We start from the raw sequence: 20,142 nt of genomic DNA on the forward strand, positions 1-20,142 counted from the left end.
ACAATACACTTAAGAGCAGACACTAATGAACTGAATTAGACAACATGTCTTCTACCACATTAGATTTGAGTTCAAGTGCCTGGTAATGGATTAAACTAAAACTGAACACCTATCCAAAGAGGGTACACATGAGTACTTAACTAGTTCTGAAAATTATTATTTAGAAACTTTGTTTATTGTTTGCCCCAGCTACAGTGAGTAACATTGGGTTGTGTCTATAGTAGTTTATCTAAATACTTGGGCTTGAGACTCTAGGTCAGGGATGGGTAAACTTTTTGGCCTGAGTGCCACATTGGGGTTGCGAAAATGTATGGAGGGCTGTGCCTTCCCAAAAGCCTTGTCCCACCCCCTATCTGCCCCCTGCCCCTGAATGCCCCCCTCAGAACCCCCGACCCATCTAACCCCTCCTGCTCCTTGTCCCCTGACCGCCCCTCCCGGGATCCCTGCCCCTAACTACCCCATGGGACCCCGCTCCCTGTCCCCTAACTGCCCCGAACCCTATCCACACCCCCACCCCCAAACAGGCCCCCCGGGACTCCCACGCCCTATCCAACCTGCCCTGTTCCCCGTCCCCTGACCACCACCCCCTGAACCTCCACCCATCCAACTGCCCTGTCTCCTGACTGCCCCAACCCCTATCCACCTCCTCAGGACGCCCCCTGCTCCCTGACTGCCCCCGGGACCCCTTTCCCTTATCCAACTCCCCCGCTCCCTGTCCCCTTACCATGCTGCTCAGAGCAGCAGGAGCTCACAGCCCTGCCGCCCAGCCGGAGCCAGCCACGCTGCCCAACAAGAGCGGCAGGCCAGAGCACTCATGGCACGGCACGCTGAGGCTGCAGGGGAAAGGCCAGGGGCTAGTCTCCCCAGCCGGAAGCTGAAGGGCTGGGCAGGAGGGTCCCATGGGCCATAGTTTGCCCACCTCTGCTCTAGGTGTCACCTTAGAGAGACCAGAAGTGTGAAATTTAGTATGTGCCCATTTGCAATCTTGAGTTTGCATCCTTGTCACTCCCATAAGCAGAGAATGATGATTTTCCAAGAACATTTCTATACAGGCTCAGTCATTTGTGTATGGTGACAGTTTTAGACCATGGCTTTTAAAAAAGAAATATGAGTGGTTAGAGACATCCAAGTTGTAATGTTAAGCATTACCTTAGAAAAGAGCAGGAGCCAGTGCTTGGACTTAGTAAGGGAAGATGGGAGTGTCTGCTCTCTATCTCCACCTGATAAGAGATCCTATTCAGTCTTCTTTAGCGGTATTGTGAGAAAAATTGTTTACAGGTTTTACAGTTACTTCTCAACAATATTTCCTTTTCAAACAGATTTTTTTTCAAAAGTAAATTAGGTATTCACTATCTTGACACTGTCGTAAGAGCACTTACATCAGCACTTTATTATTTTACTGTAAACCAGAATATTCTTGGAAAGTTACATAGCAGTGTAATAGAGAATAGATCTCTATAAAATCCCTATATTATGGTCCTTATGCACTTATGGAAGTGTAGGCATACACTTGACAAAAACATTAGTGGATTGTCAAATTAGCAACTAAGCTTAAAGGAATGCTGTTCTCTCTTTTATCCCAGTACCAAATTATGATGGATCTGGTTTAACTGTTAAGCCAATCTTTTTCTACTTGTAGAAATCCTCTTCATTTCTTGTAAAGACTGCTTTACTAAGGGCTAAATAAACGTTTATACAAATGCCAGTATTACTATGGCAAAATAAATATAATCCTTGTTCAAAATACACACACTTGCTTTGAGACCAAAGATCATCACAAGGAAAGCTTTCTGCTCTTACAACTTAACTTTGATTTATACTTTCACGATAAGTATATTTTGTGTGGTGAAATACTAAGAAGAAAAGGCAGTGCTAGGGCAGACGTTCTCTTTCCAGAGCATAAAGTGTGCTCTTTCCTTGGAGCAAGAGACCACAGGCAAGTCAATGTAAGTTAGTCTCATTTGCTGTCTATCTGGAAGAAATTCCAGTTGGGGGACAGAGCACTTAAAACAGCAGACCACACTTCCGTCTTTTGAAAGGGGTGAAGTAGTGTAGTGTCAGCATCCTCTACCAGGCAATACAAGCATGACTTGTATACATAACAAAAAAGAGGCTACTAATGAATTTAGCTGTCAATGTGTTGCTTGTTAGAGTATGCCTGCAATTCCATATATGAAAGTTTATATGACCGCATGTTTTAGGGGACCCCATCCCCACCGCCGCCTCTTTCAACAATTAGTTGATGTTTCTTCTTTTGTCTTGTAGCCAAACATCGTGCAATGCCCAGTGCACCTCCTTTTAAAAACCGTACAAAATTGTCTCCAACCAGTGGGCCTAATGCAAAAAGATTGGCTTCCTTAGTGCACTCGTAAGTATATGGATCAATCTCAATAGGATTACCCTTGCATGTGATTGGCTGGTTTGGGCTATGACCTATCCCCTGACCATGGTCCTTTAGAAAGAACAAATTAGGGTGAGAACCTATCAGTACTAAGGCTACGGAGAACTTGAAGATTTTCTTCAATCCAGAGGCACTCTGTAGGACACATTTCATGTCTGGCTTGAAGGAAAGTACACGGTGCTCAGGAAAACTGGTGTAAGCAGAATGCAGATTAGAGTCCACAGCATGTGACTGAGTACACATCATATGATAGACCTTATGGTATTCAGGATAAAGCTTTTTAGGCAGCTGTTTGAAAATTAAACTTGGATCAGTAACCCTTCTACGAAAAACATGAATTACAGGGATGTTATTGTTGTAAGCACACAGTACTGCGTCAGCTGCTGAGAGTCCAGCACCCACGATTAAGACAGGGTCTACTTTCCCACGTAGTTTTCCTTTGCTGATGGCAGCTCCAAAGTCAGACATGGAATGAAACACAAAAGGAAATTCTTCTCCTTCAACCTGTAGTCGGCCAGGAGAATCAAAAGTTCCAGTCGCAAGAGCCACATTCTCAGCAAAGAGGCAGAAGGGCACCTGAGAGCCATCTGTTGTTCTCTGATAACCTCTGACTTCCCAATTTCTCTTGATCAGTGATGACTGTACATCTTCCTTTTCCATTTGCAAATGCTGTGTTGAAATATCTTCACTCGCTTGGCTTTCATCTTCGTCATCCTGTTCTCGGTAAAGTCTTGAAACAGATGTTATGTAAGCATTGTCTCTGAAGTTCTTCTGGAGGCCCATGACTTTAACATACTGTTTATAATAACAAGCTATTTCTTCTGGCATAACTCTGTCACTCTTTATACTTCTGAAACAAAAACAAAAGGCTTCCAGTTAACATTTATGCTCCAATGGATGGGTCAAACATCACATTTGAAATATTGAATGTACACATTCAAATTTAAGCAGGATTGACTCAGACCTTCACTCTCAACATAACTACACTGAGTTCAATATGTTTTATTGTATGGAGTTTGAAGACAAGACTGTAAACTGCTCTTTTGATGTCTGAGAGACAAGGGGGTGAGGTAATATCTTTTATTAGACTCACTTCTGTTGGTGAGAGAGACAAGCTCTTGAGCTATACAGAGCTCGTCTTCATGTCTAGGAAAGGTACTGAGAGTGTCACAGCTAAATACAAAGGCTTCTCTACACTGGCACGCTAGATCAGCACTGGTGCGATCGATGCAGCGACATCAATTTAATGGGTCTGGTGAAGACACAATAAGTCAATGGTAGAGCGCTCTCCCATTGACTTCAGTACTCCACCTCCCCGAAAGGCAAGTCAGCAGGAGAGCATCTCCCGCTGACATGGCACGGTGTAGATACCGCATTGGGTCAACGTAAGCTACGTCATGCAGAGGGGTGATTTTTTCTCACCCCCGAGGGACGTAACTTACAATGACTTAAATGGCAATGCAGACCAGTCTCAAGACTGAACAGATACTTTAGCATAAGTAGTTAGCACATATTCTAAGGGACTATTCAATGTGAAGTTGTCTGTTAACACCCCTGTAGTCATAGGACGAAAAGAGGAATTAGTGGGTTACACATTGTTGTAAAAAGCTATAAATCCAGTGTCTTTACTGAGAACAGGATTTTTAGTGTCTAGCAAAATTATGAATTTAACCTCCCAGGATCATCTTTTGAAAGTGTTGTAGAGGTTTCCTTTGAGGATGCAGGCTGACAGGTCAGACAGAGTGATCAACTTGTGAAATGTGTTCACGCACAGATGACAGGGTAGTTTTATCATTTTCCTGTGAGAGTTCATTCGAGAGTGTAGTGATTGTCTGGTTTCACCCACATGGTTGTTATTGAGGCATTGACTGCACTGGATGATGGATACCACCCATGATATGCATGTGTAGGACCCATGGATCTTGAAAGGTGTGTTGTGGGGGGTGTTGATAATTGTAGCCGTGGAAATATTTCTTCCTCACCCACCTTCTCTCTCTCTCTCTCTCTAATATCCTGGGACTGACATGGCTACAACAACACTGCATACAACTTTTGATTTCTGGTATACAAGACAAGTCAAGTTTGAAGAAAATTAGTTCTTTAATTTTAAAGATGGTAGGCAACTTGAAATTTTCATGGCTTTTTTTGAGTAAATTAAAAATTAGTCATTAGATCATCTGAAATAAGAGAACAGCTAACTCAGTTCATAATTTTTAACATAACTGAAATGATTTTCTTCCAACTTGGTACGTTTTGTAGATCTCATTAAGACTTCAAATCAAATTTGAAGGTTGTGCTATAAAACTATATAAATTCCAGTTTGTTATATGTTAAGACAATTTATAAGATTACATTTTAAAGCCTAAATACCAGATGTCAGAGCTGGGTAAGCTTTCAACCTAAACTCTGACTTGAGCACCTGATTTCTCAACCCTAACTGTGCATTAAGGGTAGTGTTTTGCATAAACTATATAAAGAACATAAGACCATAAGAATGGCCATATTGGGTCAGATCAAAGGTTCATCCACACCAGTATCCTGTCTACTGACAGTGGCCAATGCCAGGTGCCCCAGAGGGAGTGAACCTAACAGGTAATGATCAAGTGATCTCTCTCCTGCCATCCATCTCCACCCTCTGACAAACAGAGACTAGGGACACCATTCCTTATCCATCCTGGCTAATAGCCATTAATGGACTTAACCTCCATGAATTTATCCAGTTCTCTTTTAAACCCTGTTATAGTCCTAGCCTTCACAACCTCCTCAGGCAAGGAGTTCCACAGGCTGACTGTGCGCTAAGTGAAGAAGAACTTCCTTTTATTTGTTTTAAACCTGCTGCCCATTAATTTCATTTGGTGGCCTCTAGTTCTTATATTAGGGGAACAAGTAAAACTTTTCCTTATTCATTTTCTCCACATCACTCATGACTTTATATACCTCTATCATATCCCCCCTTAGTCTCCTCTTTTCCAAGATGAAAAGTCCTAGCCTCTTTAATCTCTCCTCATATGGGACCTGTTCCAAACCCCTAATCATTTTAGTTGCCCCTTTCTGAACCTTTTCTAATGCCAGTATAACTTTTTTGAGATGAGGGGACCACATCTGTATACAGTATTCAAGATGTGGGCATACCATGGATTTATATAAGGGCGTTGACATCTTCAGAGAACTATTCACGATGACTCCAAGAACTTTCTCTTGATTAATTGTAGCTAAATTAGCCCCCATCATATTGTATGTATAGTTGGGGTTATTTTTTCCAATGTGCATTACTTTACATTTATCCACATGAAATTTCATTTGCCATTTTGTTGCCCAATCACTTAGTTTTGTGAGATCTTTTTGAAGTTCTTCACAGTCTGCTTTTGTCATATATATATTATTTATTTTCCACGTTTATTTAAATTGAGAGATTTTGATTTAAGTAAGAACGTAATGGCTCAGGCCAAAAGCTGCATTTTTCTCTGCGCAGTGTTGAGCCCTCAGTCAGTGTAACATAATCCTGCACTTACCCCACTGGTAAAAGTTCTTAAAACTAGTGCACTACGAAAGGGTTAATTTTATCTCCTCATAGTGTCGTACAAACACTAACCAATCCTTACAACACCTGCAGTAGGTAGGAAGGCAAGTATTAGCTCAATTTTATGAGGAAATTGACATTGTTACTCAGTGTGGGGCTATGTAAGTCAGGGGCAGAGCTGAGGTTAGAACTCAAGAACTGTGGACTCATAGGCTACACTTGCACACCAATCTGTCTCAGATTATTTGGTTTCTAGGACTAACTTCTCCCTCATCCAAGAAAAAGTATTCAGGTATCTTTATGAAGGCTCTCTTAGGATCCATGTATATAGTTAATTACAAGGGAAAGAAAAAAAAACCCGAACACCTACACTAGAAGAACTTTAAAGTTGCAATCTCAAGCATACAAAAGTTAAAAATGCCAAAAATAAGGTTTCTCAAGCAACCATAATTTGTCATCTTCTGCATCTGCATGATGTAATTAAAGATTCTATTATCTTATTTTTTCCACACAACCACTGCCTCACTCAGTATACAAGATGAATGGTGCTCATTGAATGGCAATTGTTCAATATTTCTTTTTAATCTTCCTCATTCTGTGTGAACCCAACCTTTTGCTGCTGTTTTTAATAATTAGGGCCCTACCAAAGTCACAGTACATTTTGGTCAATTTCACAGTCATAAGACTTTTAAAATAGTAAATTTAATGATTTCAACTATTTAAATCTGAAATTTCACAGTGTTATAATTATAGGGGTCCAGACTCAAAAAGGAGTTGTGGGGGAAGGGTTGCAAGGTTATTGTGGGAGGGGTTGTGGTACTACTACCCTTACTTCTGCGCTTCTTCAGAGCAGGGTAAATGGAAAGCGGCGGCAGCTGGCCGGGAACTCTGAAGGCAGAGCTGCCGCCAGCAGCAACACAGAAGTAAGGATGGCATGGTATGGTATTGCCACCCTTACTTCTGTGCTGCTCAGTCAGCAGCTGCCACTCTCTGACCGCCCAGCTGTGAAGGCAGCAGCACAGAAGTAAGGGTGGCATGGTATGCTATTGCCACACTTACTTCTGCGCAGCTGCTGGCGTGGCACTGCCTTCAGAAGTGGGCACCCAGCCAACAGTCACCACTCTCCGGCCGCCCAGCAGTGCCACGATCCCCCCTAAAATAACCTGTGACTCCCCTGCAACTGCCTTTTTGGTCAGGACCCTCAATTTGAGAAATTCTGGTCTCCAACGTGAAATTGGTATAGTGTAAGGTTAAAGCACACAAAAGACCAGATTTCATGGGGGGAGACCAGATTTCATGGTCCGTGATGCGTTTTTTGTGGCCGTGAATTTGGTAGGGCCCTATCTATCTTACGGTGTATTAAATTCAAGCTTCTCAGCCTCACCTATTAGCCCCCACCAAAGTTTTCCCCCCACCTACATAGCTGATCTAATTTCTCTTGGTATCCCCTTCCCCTACCATTCCCTCTTCTGCTTCTTATGCTCTTTCCAACTCTTAGTCCTACGTTCAGTTCTTATTCCCACTCTTTTGTGCTCTTTCATGCTGCCTTCTATAACTATAAGTCTCCTTTTCCTCATCACTCTCTTTCTTCAAATCTTTCCTTAAAACCTCTTCAAACAGATTTATCATCACAATTAATAATTCTTACATGTTCTATCTATGAGCCCAATCTTGAAAACACAACTGTGCAGTGTTTATTCCCATGAGTAACTGCATTGATTTCATAGTAGTAAGCACTTTAACACAGTAGCACTTGTAGGACTTGTTTATAAGCATAGCATGAATTAAGTGTGCTAGAAAGTGCTCTTTAATTAAAAAACAAGGCTGTAGATGTTGTTTAAGATAGTACTATATTAAGGTTCAATTTTTAAGATGAGGATTTTAAACAGCACAGTGTAACTACTCCAAATACTATATGAATCACTTAAGCATTGGGATGATTGATGCTTCAGAAATGTCTACAAAATCCAATCCATTTTTTAATATATCATTTGGCTCATATTTTATAATGGGCACTAGTAACTAATATATTTGTTTGGAACAACTGCTCAGATCCACTTTAAAGTGGCCCTGAAATTCCATTATGTAAACTTCTGAGACAAAGAGAGGTTTAAAAGAAAAATACAAGAGTGACTAATTTCATTTTTGGCATAATAGCAGGAGAAAACAAGTGCACTTGTTAAAAACTTTCAGTCAGAGACCTTGAATAACAAGATTAAATACAAAGCAAGTTTACCAATTTGCTTTATGTACACAAGTTTATAATGAAAAAAATTTTCAGGCGAAACTATAATGACCAGTTTCCACTTTGTTAAATAAAGTGTACTATTGTCTAAGGCACTCAAGGAAGGAGAAGTGCCACTGTAACTATTAAAACTATTACCTAGCAGTTGTCAATTTTTTAAAAAAAATGTTCTATTTACTGCAGTCACATTTTCTGCATCTATCACTTTAAAAAACTTAAGTGTCTTTACCTGCGTTTACCAGCTGCCCAATCCTTAAACTTCAGTCCTGGTAACTCCATCCAGTCTCCAAAACTGATTGTCAATATAGAATCTTCCATAGTCTATGGGAGGGGGGAAAAAATCAAACTAAATGAATCAGGTAAATTTTAATATTTTTTTTATATGAATACATTTATTCTAAACATTATTAAAGTGGTTCCACTGCACTTATCCAGAAATAAAAAGGATGACGATGTATCAGTACGTGGACTGCAAATAAAACAAGATTTCATATTACAATTAGGAAATAAAGTATGCAGTCTGATCATGGGGTGATAAACTTTGATAAATTTAATGGAGAAAAGCAGACGAATTACAGATGAGGAAAGTATACCTGGAAAGGAAAATAAAAGCAACGTATTGCAAGCATGGAATAAAAGTAAGAAAAACAACAAGTTCTGGGAGGCCAATAAAATATGGAAAACAAAGTCCTAAATCTTTAGGTAAGTAGTGCCTGTTATCCACCAAGCAAAGGACAGGTGGAAAACAAAAGGGGGGTGGTAGAGAGCACCACTACAATATATCACATGTTCAAAACTTTAATGACTAAGACAATTAACAGGCTCAACACAGTGGATAAGGTCAGAAGTCCCACAGTTAAGGGGAAATTTGGGTTCCTAACGATGAGGGAAACTGGATTACAAACTGTAAACCTCATCCTACTCCCATCAAAATCAACAGAAAAAAAACTTTCAATGGGTGCTAATCAGACTCTGTACAGGATATACATACAAGGAAAAAAATATTACAGCAAAAAAAATCAACAGAAAATAATGGCCAAGTATAAAAAGGGATCCTATTACCTAAAAGGGTGGAGCATTAGATGTGTTGAACATGATAAGATTCAGAAGAAACTGTGGAAATACAGAGGACTAGCAGAGAAGCCTCTGTTTCCCCTCCCACCATTTATCTATCTTGCGTATTAAGGTTGTAAGCGCCTTGGGGGTAGAGCTTGTCTTTTACTATGTGTTTGTACAATGCGTAGAACGCTGGGGCCCTCAACATCAGATGGGGCTTCTAGATGCTACTGTAATACAAATACTAAAAAATAAGAAACCTCTCAGATAAACAGAATGAGATAAAAATCAGTTCTACATGGCAATCTTATAGAATGACATTGGAAGATGGACTCTCCTTTCTGCGTACTCGAGAGAGATCAGCTTCAGAGCATTACTCAGTTGGAAAAGTGTTCTACATATATTTTTATTTGCCCCATTGAAGAAAGCGTATTGCATGGCTCTGGGAAGCAAAATCATCTTTTTAGTGTCTAACCTGCACAATCCTTAATCAGGAAGTGTGCAAGGACTCAATGTGTTTTAGAATGGAGGAACAGTGGAGAAATATATGCAATGAATTTATGAGACAGATGTGGTTTGGCCGTTATTATGGATAAATATACGGATACATCAAAACAACGGGGTAGAAACAGCAACTTTTATAATGTTAGGATGCGAGAAAGGTGTTGCAAAACTGTTTAAGGATGTCCCTGAAAAAACAAGCACCTTGTCTTCCCTTTCAACCGCACTGCTCCTCCTACATACATACTATTGCCAAGGGTTACCATTTTGTAAGATCGTTTTCAACAGTTATTTCCACTTTATTTACAAAAATAAGATCATGAAAGTTGAAATTAATTCAAGTGGTGGCTAATGAAGATAAGTGAGTCCACATTTAGGCGTAATAACCTTTTGCACTTCTACAGTGCCCTCCATAAAAGGATGAGTGTTTTGAGAAACAGATCCCAAATAAGCAAAGAAGAAACAATGTAAGGCACTACCATCATTAGAGTTTAGATCAGAGGTGGGCAAACTATGGCCCACGGGATGCTCCTGCCCAGCCCCTGAACTCCTGGCCCGGGAGGCTCATCCCTGGCCCCTCCCCTCCCCCTGTTGTTCAAGGCACTGGTTCACACCATTTGATGTCCTGTCCCAGCTTGAGCCAATCCCTGATGCTTAAGAGGGGGCAAACAAAAAAACCAGCCCCAACCCAGAATATTTAATTTGGCTAACTGTGCATTAGGGGGGGGAAAATTCCCTCCTGATCCCTGCAGGTGAATGACTGAAGCCAGGGACTTGATTATACTCAGTCTTAATATAGAGCTGTAAATATTATGAGCATATTAAGGGCAATGCAGAGCTCCCGTTCTCCCTATGGCCCATGAAGGGAGAGAATGAAAAGAAGGATTCAGACTCCAATACCAGAAGGAACCACCACAACCGTCCAGGCCGACCCCCTGCATACTTAGGCCATAGAATTCCTCCCAGAAGATGGATTAAAGCATGTATTTTAGAAAGATATCTAATCTCATTATAAAGACCTCAAGCAATCCTGAGTCCACCACCTTCCCAGTAAGATGTCCTGATATTCAAACACTTTTACTGCCAGGAAAATGCATCTTATTTCAACACTGAATCTGTCTAATTACAACTTCCAGCCACTGGATCTTTGTTATGCCTTAGTCAACAGGTTTGAAAAGCCTCCCACATTATTAGATACATTTTCCACACATAAGTACCTAGACAGAGTGAGATAAGATGAATAGGTTGAACACCTTTAACTTTATATCCTAAATCTCACTTTCTAGTCCCTGGATTATTTTTGTGGCCCTTCTTTGAACTCTTTCCAGTATTTCCACATCCTTCTTGAAGCGCAGACACCAGAATTAACCAATGCTGTGCACAAAGGCAAGAACGCTTCCCTTTTTCTACTTGATAGCCCCCTTTTTATACGTCCAAAAATCACATTAGCCCTTTTCACCAGAGCATTTTACTGAGATCTCATATTGAGGCGATTATCTACAATGACCCTCCTAAAAGCTTTTCCAAGTCACTGCTTTCCAAGACACAGTCTCCCATCCTCTGGGCATAGCCTGCATTCTTTGTTCCCAGGTGTAGTACCTTGTAGTACCTTAAAATAAAATATATTTTATTGGATTGTGACTATTTAACCAGGCAATTCAGCTCACTCTGTAACAGTAACATGCCCTTCTCATTATTTAGTACTCCACTAATGTGTGTGTCTTCTGCAAACCTAACCGCCAAAGATTTTATATCATCGTTTAGATCACTGATAAAATATTAGATAGCTATGAACTAAGAACAGTTCCCTGGAGAACCTGGTTAGAAACAGGGTCCATCACTGATGACTCCAATAAAAACTACACATTGAGATTTATCAGTGAGCCAGTTTGTAATCCATCTAATGTGTGTCCTGTTAGTTTCATATCATGCATATTTTTAAATCAAAATGTCACATGGATTTCTCCAAGGCATTTGACTTAATACCAAGTATACTATATCAACACATTTGCCTTTATCAACAAGACCTGTAATCTTGTTTAAAAAAAAAAAAGACAACAGGTTTGTTTGGCAAGATCTACCTTCCATAAAACCATGCTGACCGGCATGAATTATATTTTTAACTTCAAATTCTTTGTTAACCATTCCATGATTTTAGCTGTGATCACAAGATCACCTTGGGTGGAGAGAGTACTGAATTGATGGTTGGTGGTGTGTACACATGCATGAAATTTGCTATGTTGCTTAGACACAAGAACACCATCGCATCCCTGAATGTAAACAGATTAATTAGTTAATGGGTTCTACAGTATCCTAAAAAAAATGAGGTGAGATATGGAAAAGAGTCTTAATAAAATAAAAGTTATCAAGCCATATTTACTAGCAAAATAATATAGCCAGCAGGCAAGTTCCCTGTTGAACTAAAGATGAGCATTTCTTGTTCCTCTTCTGTTAAAATTTGCTTCCTGGCACAGAATTCAGAATAAACAGAGTGCTACAAGTCTGATAATGAACAGGTTACCACAATCAATGATAACGAAATATCAGCCCATCAATTTTATCTGCCCTGAGCAATTAGGTTGCTGCTAGCAGTAGTTCCTAAACTGTGATCTGTGGACACAAGTGGTCTGGAGCTGCTTGTGGTTTATGAAGAGCTGGCTGTTTGCATGGGCTGACGCTCTTATTGTTTCTAGCTGCTAAACTGCATTACAGAGATAGAAAAAATATATATGAAATACATGTAAAAGTAATGTTAGTAAAATAAGAAATTGCTATAGCTGACCTAGGAATGTTTTGCAATTGCTAGCGGAAGAGGAAGTGGGTCATATCACAGCACGTGAGCAGGGAAGTGGTCAGCAAGACATTTACTCTATTAGTGATCTAGGTTATAAAAAGTTTTGATGATCTCTCTAACAGATATGTCAAACATAGGTATATGTTTGAGAGTACTGTATCAAATTTATAAATGTTATCTATACCTCTGCAAGCCAGGCAATGCTGGCTGGCTGGGGAGGGTTACCAAGCTCTATCTAGGGCAGGGGTGAGCTAAGTATGGCCTGTGAGCTGCATCCGGGCCACCAGCCATTTTAATCTGGTCTCAAGCTCCCGCTGGGAAGCAGGGTCTGGGGCTTGCCTCGCTTCGATCAGGGTTGGGACTGCTCCGCACGGCTCCCGGAAGTGGCAGCATGTCCCCTCTCCAGCTCCTATGTGTAGGGGCAGCCAGGGGCCCTCCACTCAGCAAGCTGCCCCCCCCCCCAGCACTGCCCCCGCAGCGCCCATTGGCTGGGAACCGGGGCCAATGGGAGCTGCAGGGGCAGTGCCTGCGGACAGGACAGCACGCAGCAGATCTGCCTGGCTGCGCCTCCAAGTAGGAGTCAGAGGGGGGACATGCCACTGCTTCCGGGAACCACCTGAGATAAGCGCCGCCAGGAGCCTGTACTCCCGAGCTCCCCGCATGCACCCCAACCCTCTGCCCCAGCCCTGATCCCCCTCCCGCCCTTCGAACCCCTGGGTCCCAGCCCAGAGCACCCTCCTGCACCCCAAACGCCTTATCCTCAGCCCCACCCCAGAGCCCGCACCCCCAGCCAGAGCCCTCACCCCACCCCCCATGCGCACCCCCCTACCCCAGCCTGGAGCCCCCTCCCGCACCCTGAACTCATTTCTGGCCCCACCCCAGAGCACGCACCCCCAGCCGGAGCTCTCACCCCCTCCTGCACCCCAACCCCAATTTCAGGAGCATTCATGCACTGCCATACAATTTCCATACCAAAAAGCCCATCCCTGATCTAGGAACTAGAATCAAGGTGAGGGGGAATTACTGCAGATCCTGGGACAGGTAAATAAATCAAGAGAAGTACCACCCCGTGGGGTGAATTGCATATACTGATACAGATCAGGTTCAAGAGACCCAGGAAACAAAGAAAGACCTTGTGGTATAAAAAGCCAGCATGAACTGACTGGGGGAAGGGGTGCATTTTTATCCAGCAAACTGACGTGACTTTTTAACCAAGAGGGGAAAAAACTCCGCTGAAGGGTTTGAAGAACTGATAAGGTCTCTACAGAAAAGATGAGAGATACCTAGTAAGCTGAAGCACGCATTTAGACTTTTTGTTGCTTAGGATAGGTTTTCTCTGTAATGCTTCTGTCCTAAAAATAAACATACTGTGCTCTGCATAAGGCTGTTTGGTCACTGGTGAACCAGTGTCTTCACCCTTGAGAGAGCAAGTGTGAAACTGCAGATGCTCAGCTGGGTCAGACCTGCTGGGATAATCACTGAATTGCCAGGGGCTTCAATCTAAAGCCCTGGTCTGGAGGGTGTAGCCAGACAGCCAGCCCCCCCCCCCACTCAGACCAGCATTGCTGGAAACACAGGAGGAAGCCGGAACAGGGCACTTAACATATATTCCAGCACAGCCTTTGAAGCTGTGAAAGCACAGGTGTGCTGCTACAATGTGCCTCTGGGAACAGATAGGACGATTAAGCTCACAGCAGGCAGAGGCCCTGTGACAGACATGGCTCTTAGCCCCTACTAAATAGCGTGATGCACACACACCAACATCCTAGGTGGGAAAATATTTACCCTGATAAAAGAAATGTCCAGTAGTTGAAACTTATTGTTTCTCTCCCTTGCAAGTGTAAACTATTCTTGCGAAAGCTGGCGTCACCCCGACAGACCAGCCCCAATTTGGCATAAGAAAGGAGAAAGAGAATAAAGGAGTACAGAGGTATAAGTAGGGGACCTACAGCACCATGATTTTTGAGTGCTTTTCACTATCTATCTGCTGGTCAGATAAGTGACAGCCTCCCAAGGCTTCTGCAGCTAAGAGGGTCCCTACAGCTTGTCCCTTATTAGTCTTTCCGTGGAATTGAGTGACCGATCCTGGCGTGGCACCGCTGGAATCGAGAGATGCAAGGAGGGTAAGCAGCACCCACACCTGATCTCCTATCTTTAGTGTACACATATTTTGAATTAGAGCTCTATACTTTGTTTTCTTTCTTTGGGATTGTGGCTTCAGTTTTGTAACTTGTTTGTGTGTGTAACATCTCTACATTTAAATAAGTAGGCACTAGCAATTTTGTAACCACATGATTAGAATCTAGCTTAATAAATTTTGGTAACCATTTGTGCATAAGCCTGACTTGTTTTCTCTGGTTTACTGTAAAGCAGCCAACACAATTAAAGAACCTCAGCCGTTTTGGCTCTAAAGCCTGGCCATTAGGTGAGAGTACTAAGAGCCTAGCGTTGAGTTGTGCCGCCTCCACGGGGCAAACTCTTGGGGCACCTGTCAGTCAATCCTGGCTGCCCGCTGCGAAGGAGCTCTGAGCTCTAGCAGTTAAAGTCACGGGTGGTTAGGACCTTGGGGCATCCGTCAGCCTAGCCCGGGCTGCCCGCCGCGAAGGGACAGTGCGTCCTAGCGGTTAAAGTCACGGATGGTATAAACGGGCATAGCTGGCACCTCACCAAACATCCTTGGTCGTCGGCTAACAGAGGGAGAGGAATGTAGGGCCCTGCCCAGAGAGAGGTGACTGTTAGAGGCCCAGCACCTAAGGGGGCATTCCTTGAGCAGATCACCGACGGGGCCAGAGGTGCAGCTACCTGAAATTATGACAGTGGTAGTGGAACAAGCATCAGCCACAGCCCTGTCTTTAGGTAGCCTATATTGCTTCTTCCATCTGCTGCAGTCCTTGCCATCTGCTGATGACTAAGGCTGTGACTTTGTCAGGGAGGTCACGGATTCCTTGACTTTCCGTTTCCTTTATGATTTCTGAAGCAGTTGGGGCTGCCTGAGTAGCTCCTGGGCCAATCACACTGACTGCTGCTGGGGCAATCTCAGGCCATACCACCCCCACAGCAGCAGCAGGAGGAGTGTGGGAGGGGGTTCAGGGTGGCACTTACCTTGGGGGAGCTCCCTGGAAGCAGCAACATGTCCCTCCCTCAACTGGTAGCTCTGCGCGCTGCCTCCGCCCACAGGCACCACCCCCACAGCTTCCATTGGCCGCAGTTCCCGGACAATGGGGGCTGCGGAGCTGGCAGCACGTGGAGCTAGGAGCGTAGGGAGGGACAGATCGCCGCTTTTGAGAAGCTGGGTAGGAAACCTGCCAGCCCTGCCAACCCTCCTCCCCCTGCCCCCAGCACTAGCTCCTCTGATCACCCCCTGTGCACTCGTGGTGCCCCATGCTGCCACCCCAGCCAACGCTTCCCAGGCTGCCCCCCCCATGCAAACCCCTGGGCCACCCACTCTGAACTGCCCTTCTCCCCACCCCCCAGCATCCACAGCCCCCCAAGTGCATCTACAGCACGCCCAAGATTTAGTCAAGAGTATAGTACAAGTCACAGGTAGGTCATGGGCTGTGAATTTTTGTTTACTGCCCATGACCGGTCCATGACTTTTATTAAAAATACCCGAGACTAAAATGTAGCCTTACTGATGACACAGAAAGCATCCTCCATAAAAGCTAGGGCTGCCCTTTACAGTAGGCGTTTTCAAAGATCCTCATAACAGCTTTTTTTTTAACTGTTAAACATAAAAAAATTAAAAAGTCCAAGACTAAACTACTGTGTCATGGACATGAAGTATAGTGAATCAAAACTGAATTCTAATAATGCATAAAGAGGATTCTGTTAAGACTGAAAACTAAAAGGACAGTTTCACTTTCTGATTCTAATATATTAGTACCACGCTGTTTGGATTCACAAAGCTACAAGGACATGGATACATTAAAATCCATTTGATGTGTTTACCATTTGAAAAAAAAACCCCAACACCACTTGCCTTTTCTAACAGTTAAAAATAACCAGCAACCACCAAACATGGGATTTAACCTAAAAGGATTATATCCTTTTAAAATTACAGAATTTTTTTTGTAAATTACTCGTCTATTACAAGACGCAGACAGAATACAGAATCCCGGGATATTGGTAGTAAAATTCGGAATCAGACTTGCAACAGTTAGGTCAGCAATGTAGTTGTTTTTTATTAATCAAAATGCTGTATGTAGTCTGGCAGTGAAGCATAAAAATATGGAAACATACTAGGAACACTTCCATTTTAATACGTTCACACGCAGGCGTAATGGGGCCTGTAGAGCTGCTGTGTACCTGCAACAAAACCTCACAAATGCTCTCATTTCAGTCTCAAATTTATCTATGTTCCACAAAAATGTAGCATCCCCTAACTTTTACTGCTGACCATTATTTACATCAAAAAAAAAAAAAAAAGAATCATGAAACTGAAGTAACAGAGTTATTTATGCTAGCAAATGAATCCCGCAGCATTTTAAATTTCCTGAATATATTTTAGGCCTTCATTTTCGGTCTTGTCAAAGAATTCGGGCTTTGGATGGGTCAAAAGGCTGAAGCTGCAATTCCCATTAACATCTACATACCAACCCCATCCTAAGAAAACCCTCAAATACAAACCCATCAAGTTAGAGGAATATAAATGAATAGTATCAGAGGGGTAGCTGTGTTAGTCTGTATCCACAAAAACAATGAGGAGTCCGGTGGCAACTTAAAGAATAACAGATTTCTTTGGGCATAAGCTTTCATGAGTAAAAAACCCACTTCTTCAGATGCATGGCAGATGCATCTGAAGAAGTGGGTTTTTTACCCATGAAAGCTTATGCCCGTATAAATGAAAAGTTTACTCACATGCCAAGCTCCACCAGGTGGTCCTTTGCCAAGCACTATATGTGGGATATAATGATGCTGTTCTAGCTTCCAGTGCAGAACAGGTGGGTAATCATAGCCAAAGTCAGCATCTGGATGAAGCAGTGTATCAAAAAGTACTGCAACTGGATTGGAAGAACGTCCTTCAAGACCTTCTGACAAGTATTCTAAATCCTATATTAAGAAGAAAGATTTCCTTGTTGTTGCAACTGTTATCATACAGTATAGTTTTCATGTGCAGACAGAATTTCAACTGGAAATCACTACTGAAATATCAAACTTAAGGAAAACTGCAGTAATTAGCTATACTTTAGTTAAAATATTTACTATAATGGTATATTCAAAGCAATTTTAGATACAGTACCTGTCACTGTTTCAGTATCGCCATAACTGTGAAAGGTGTTACTGTCTTTCTCAATAGGAGCTCACTTTTTAATACATCAATACCTGCCAATATTTGAAAACTATCAATAGAGACATTTGAGAAAGAAAAACAGGGAGACACCTTTTAACTCTACTGAAATACATTTCACTAGGAAAACTTTTTAGCAGGACAAAATAGATTGATATTTTTAAAAAAGATAAAGGACAGTTCCTCTTAATTAGAGATGGTTTGCATTCCCAGGAAGAGTCTGACTCTAACAACATAAATTAGGATTGTACTCATTATTTGAGCATACAGAAAACTGGTAAGTTTAAAAGTTGTTGTAAATTAAGTCCTATTAGTAAAAGGACAAGTCAGCCATATTTTTAAAAAATGGAGGTTACCATAAAATGAACAGGTTCCCTATATCACACTCCATCATTGTGTGGTTATACTTACTCCCCCGTTGTCGAGGGGTGGGACTAGATGACTTCTATCATGTCAAGAGGTCAGCGTCCTGTATGAATGGCTATTCCCAAATTTATTTCAATACTATTTATTCTTTTTTACTAGACTTTTCAGATTAATTAGAAACTATTTTACAATGTAGTTTTCCTTTAACAGACATTTTATAAAACTTCCTACTGGTAAGAAGTTGCCGCCGATACCAGCCTGTACACAGCCGGCATTAAAGGGCTACCACGGCAGTGCTTTAACGTCTTTACGCCTTTTGCATGCCCCGGGCTGCCGGGGTGCGGGGGGGCAATAGGGGCAGCTGCCCCAGGGCTGGCAATTTAAAAGGGCCCGAGGCTCCCGGCCGCCGTCACTGCTACCACAGCAGCGGCCGGAGCCCGGGCCGATCCCCGGCCCCACCCCTTCCACCTGAGGCCGGGCCCCCGTACCAATACGTACTTAATGTTACTTTCACCCCTGCATCCTACAAATATTTACATTCCTTTTTCAGCATCCACCTAACTGCTATGTCTTCAAAGCCAGAAACATCAGCTTAGCAAAGGACTTTTCAACTAACCAAAAAGAAAAACTAAGACTTTAGACACAATTTTGTTGACAAGGCAAGGAGACATTTTATTCTCCAAAATCTGGACAAAACTCGGGGGGGGGGGTGCAAAGTCACAGATGCATACGCAGCATTTATAGCCAGCAGCAAAGACAAATTGCTTTCCTGCCAAAATCAAACCTGGAGTCATTGAGGCCTACAAAGTTGGCACCTGAGTGATGCTAAAAACAAAACTACTTCATAATTCAAATCTTCCTATTTTCTTTCCTCTACCCAGATTATTTCTCCCTCCCTACATTAGATGATTAAATACACTCTTACAGTGAAATGTACATAACAGTACATGACTAAGAGCCCAGTCACTTACTTACTGATGGACATAGTGCTTATCATCATTAAATTAAATTCAGACTATAAATTAGAAGACGTAAACAGCACCTACTTTGAGATGAATAGTTTTACAGCATAACTGAAATTAGCCCAGTAAATTCAGTGTTATTTTTGTGCAAGTGAAAATGCTGAAAGTTGATTAACAACTTGTTAAATATTTTAACTGTGACTGGAAAAAGTATGCTGGATCCCCATAGAGTAGCCTTCTTAAATTTCTGTATTAATAGTTATCACTTATTTAGCACTGTACACATTTAAACTGCTTTACAAATATGATCCTCATTTTACAGGTGAGAAAAATGAAGGGAGAGAGATCAGGTGACTTGCTCAAGGCCACAATGGGAGTTGCTGGCTCCAAATACTATGCTTATACCATGCCTCCCTCAAGGAGTAATAGTGTAGGTCTTGAGTTCTTTGCAGGTTAAGAGCATGCCAATGACATTACATATCTTAAATTATTATAAAGTATCTTAAGAAGCTCATAAAAGGAAACAAAGTGTTTACTAGTTTGGTTTGTTAAAGGAAAACAATTGGATGAAGTGTTAGTGAAAACTTACTTGGTCAACAATAGAGAGAGGTCTAGCTTCTTCTAATTTACTATGCAAAATGGGATTTGGATGTACAGCTTCAGGAGACAAATATGGCCTATACCCAGACAGCATGTAAGAAAGACAAATTCCTGAAGGTCCATTCCCTATTAAAAACAAAAGTTAAAACATTTTAACAAACATTTTAAGAAGTCTTATTACCACAGAAGTAGCAAAATGATTATATTGTAGCAATGTCCCAAAATGTGCTATGCATATAGCATACTATCCCTACTCAGAAAAGCTTACACTCTAAAATCTTCACATTACAATAAATCCTAGCACTAGGGACCTTTTCAAAAACAACCCAGCAGAATGCTTTTTGGGTGGTAGGGGAGAATAGTTGGTTAAAAAGAGAAGAGTAGGAGTACAAACATGATATTTAAGCCAG

At 42.1% G+C, this 20,142-nt stretch overlaps 1 protein-coding gene across 2 annotated transcripts in view; it reads right to left on the minus strand.

Moving 5' to 3' along the window:
• Nucleotides 1–20,142, minus strand: part of OSGIN2 (oxidative stress induced growth inhibitor family member 2) — a 41,139-nt gene that overhangs the window by 9,164 nt on the left and 11,833 nt on the right. For both annotated transcript variants that reach the window (XM_073330623.1, XM_073330624.1), the window contains exons 3-6: nt 19,722–19,858; nt 17,375–17,566; nt 8,396–8,487; nt 1,150–3,251 (exon numbers count right to left, since the gene is read on the minus strand). In XM_073330623.1, coding sequence (XP_073186724.1) covers nt 2,198–3,251; nt 8,396–8,487; nt 17,375–17,566; nt 19,722–19,858 — 1,475 coding nt within the window. In that variant the 3' untranslated portion in view covers nt 1,150–2,197. The remainder of the gene's footprint in view (nt 1–1,149; nt 3,252–8,395; nt 8,488–17,374; nt 17,567–19,721; nt 19,859–20,142) is intronic.

This window comes from Lepidochelys kempii, chromosome 2, assembly GCF_965140265.1.
Source record: "Lepidochelys kempii isolate rLepKem1 chromosome 2, rLepKem1.hap2, whole genome shotgun sequence".
NCBI classification, from domain to species: Eukaryota; Metazoa; Chordata; order Testudines; family Cheloniidae; genus Lepidochelys; species Lepidochelys kempii.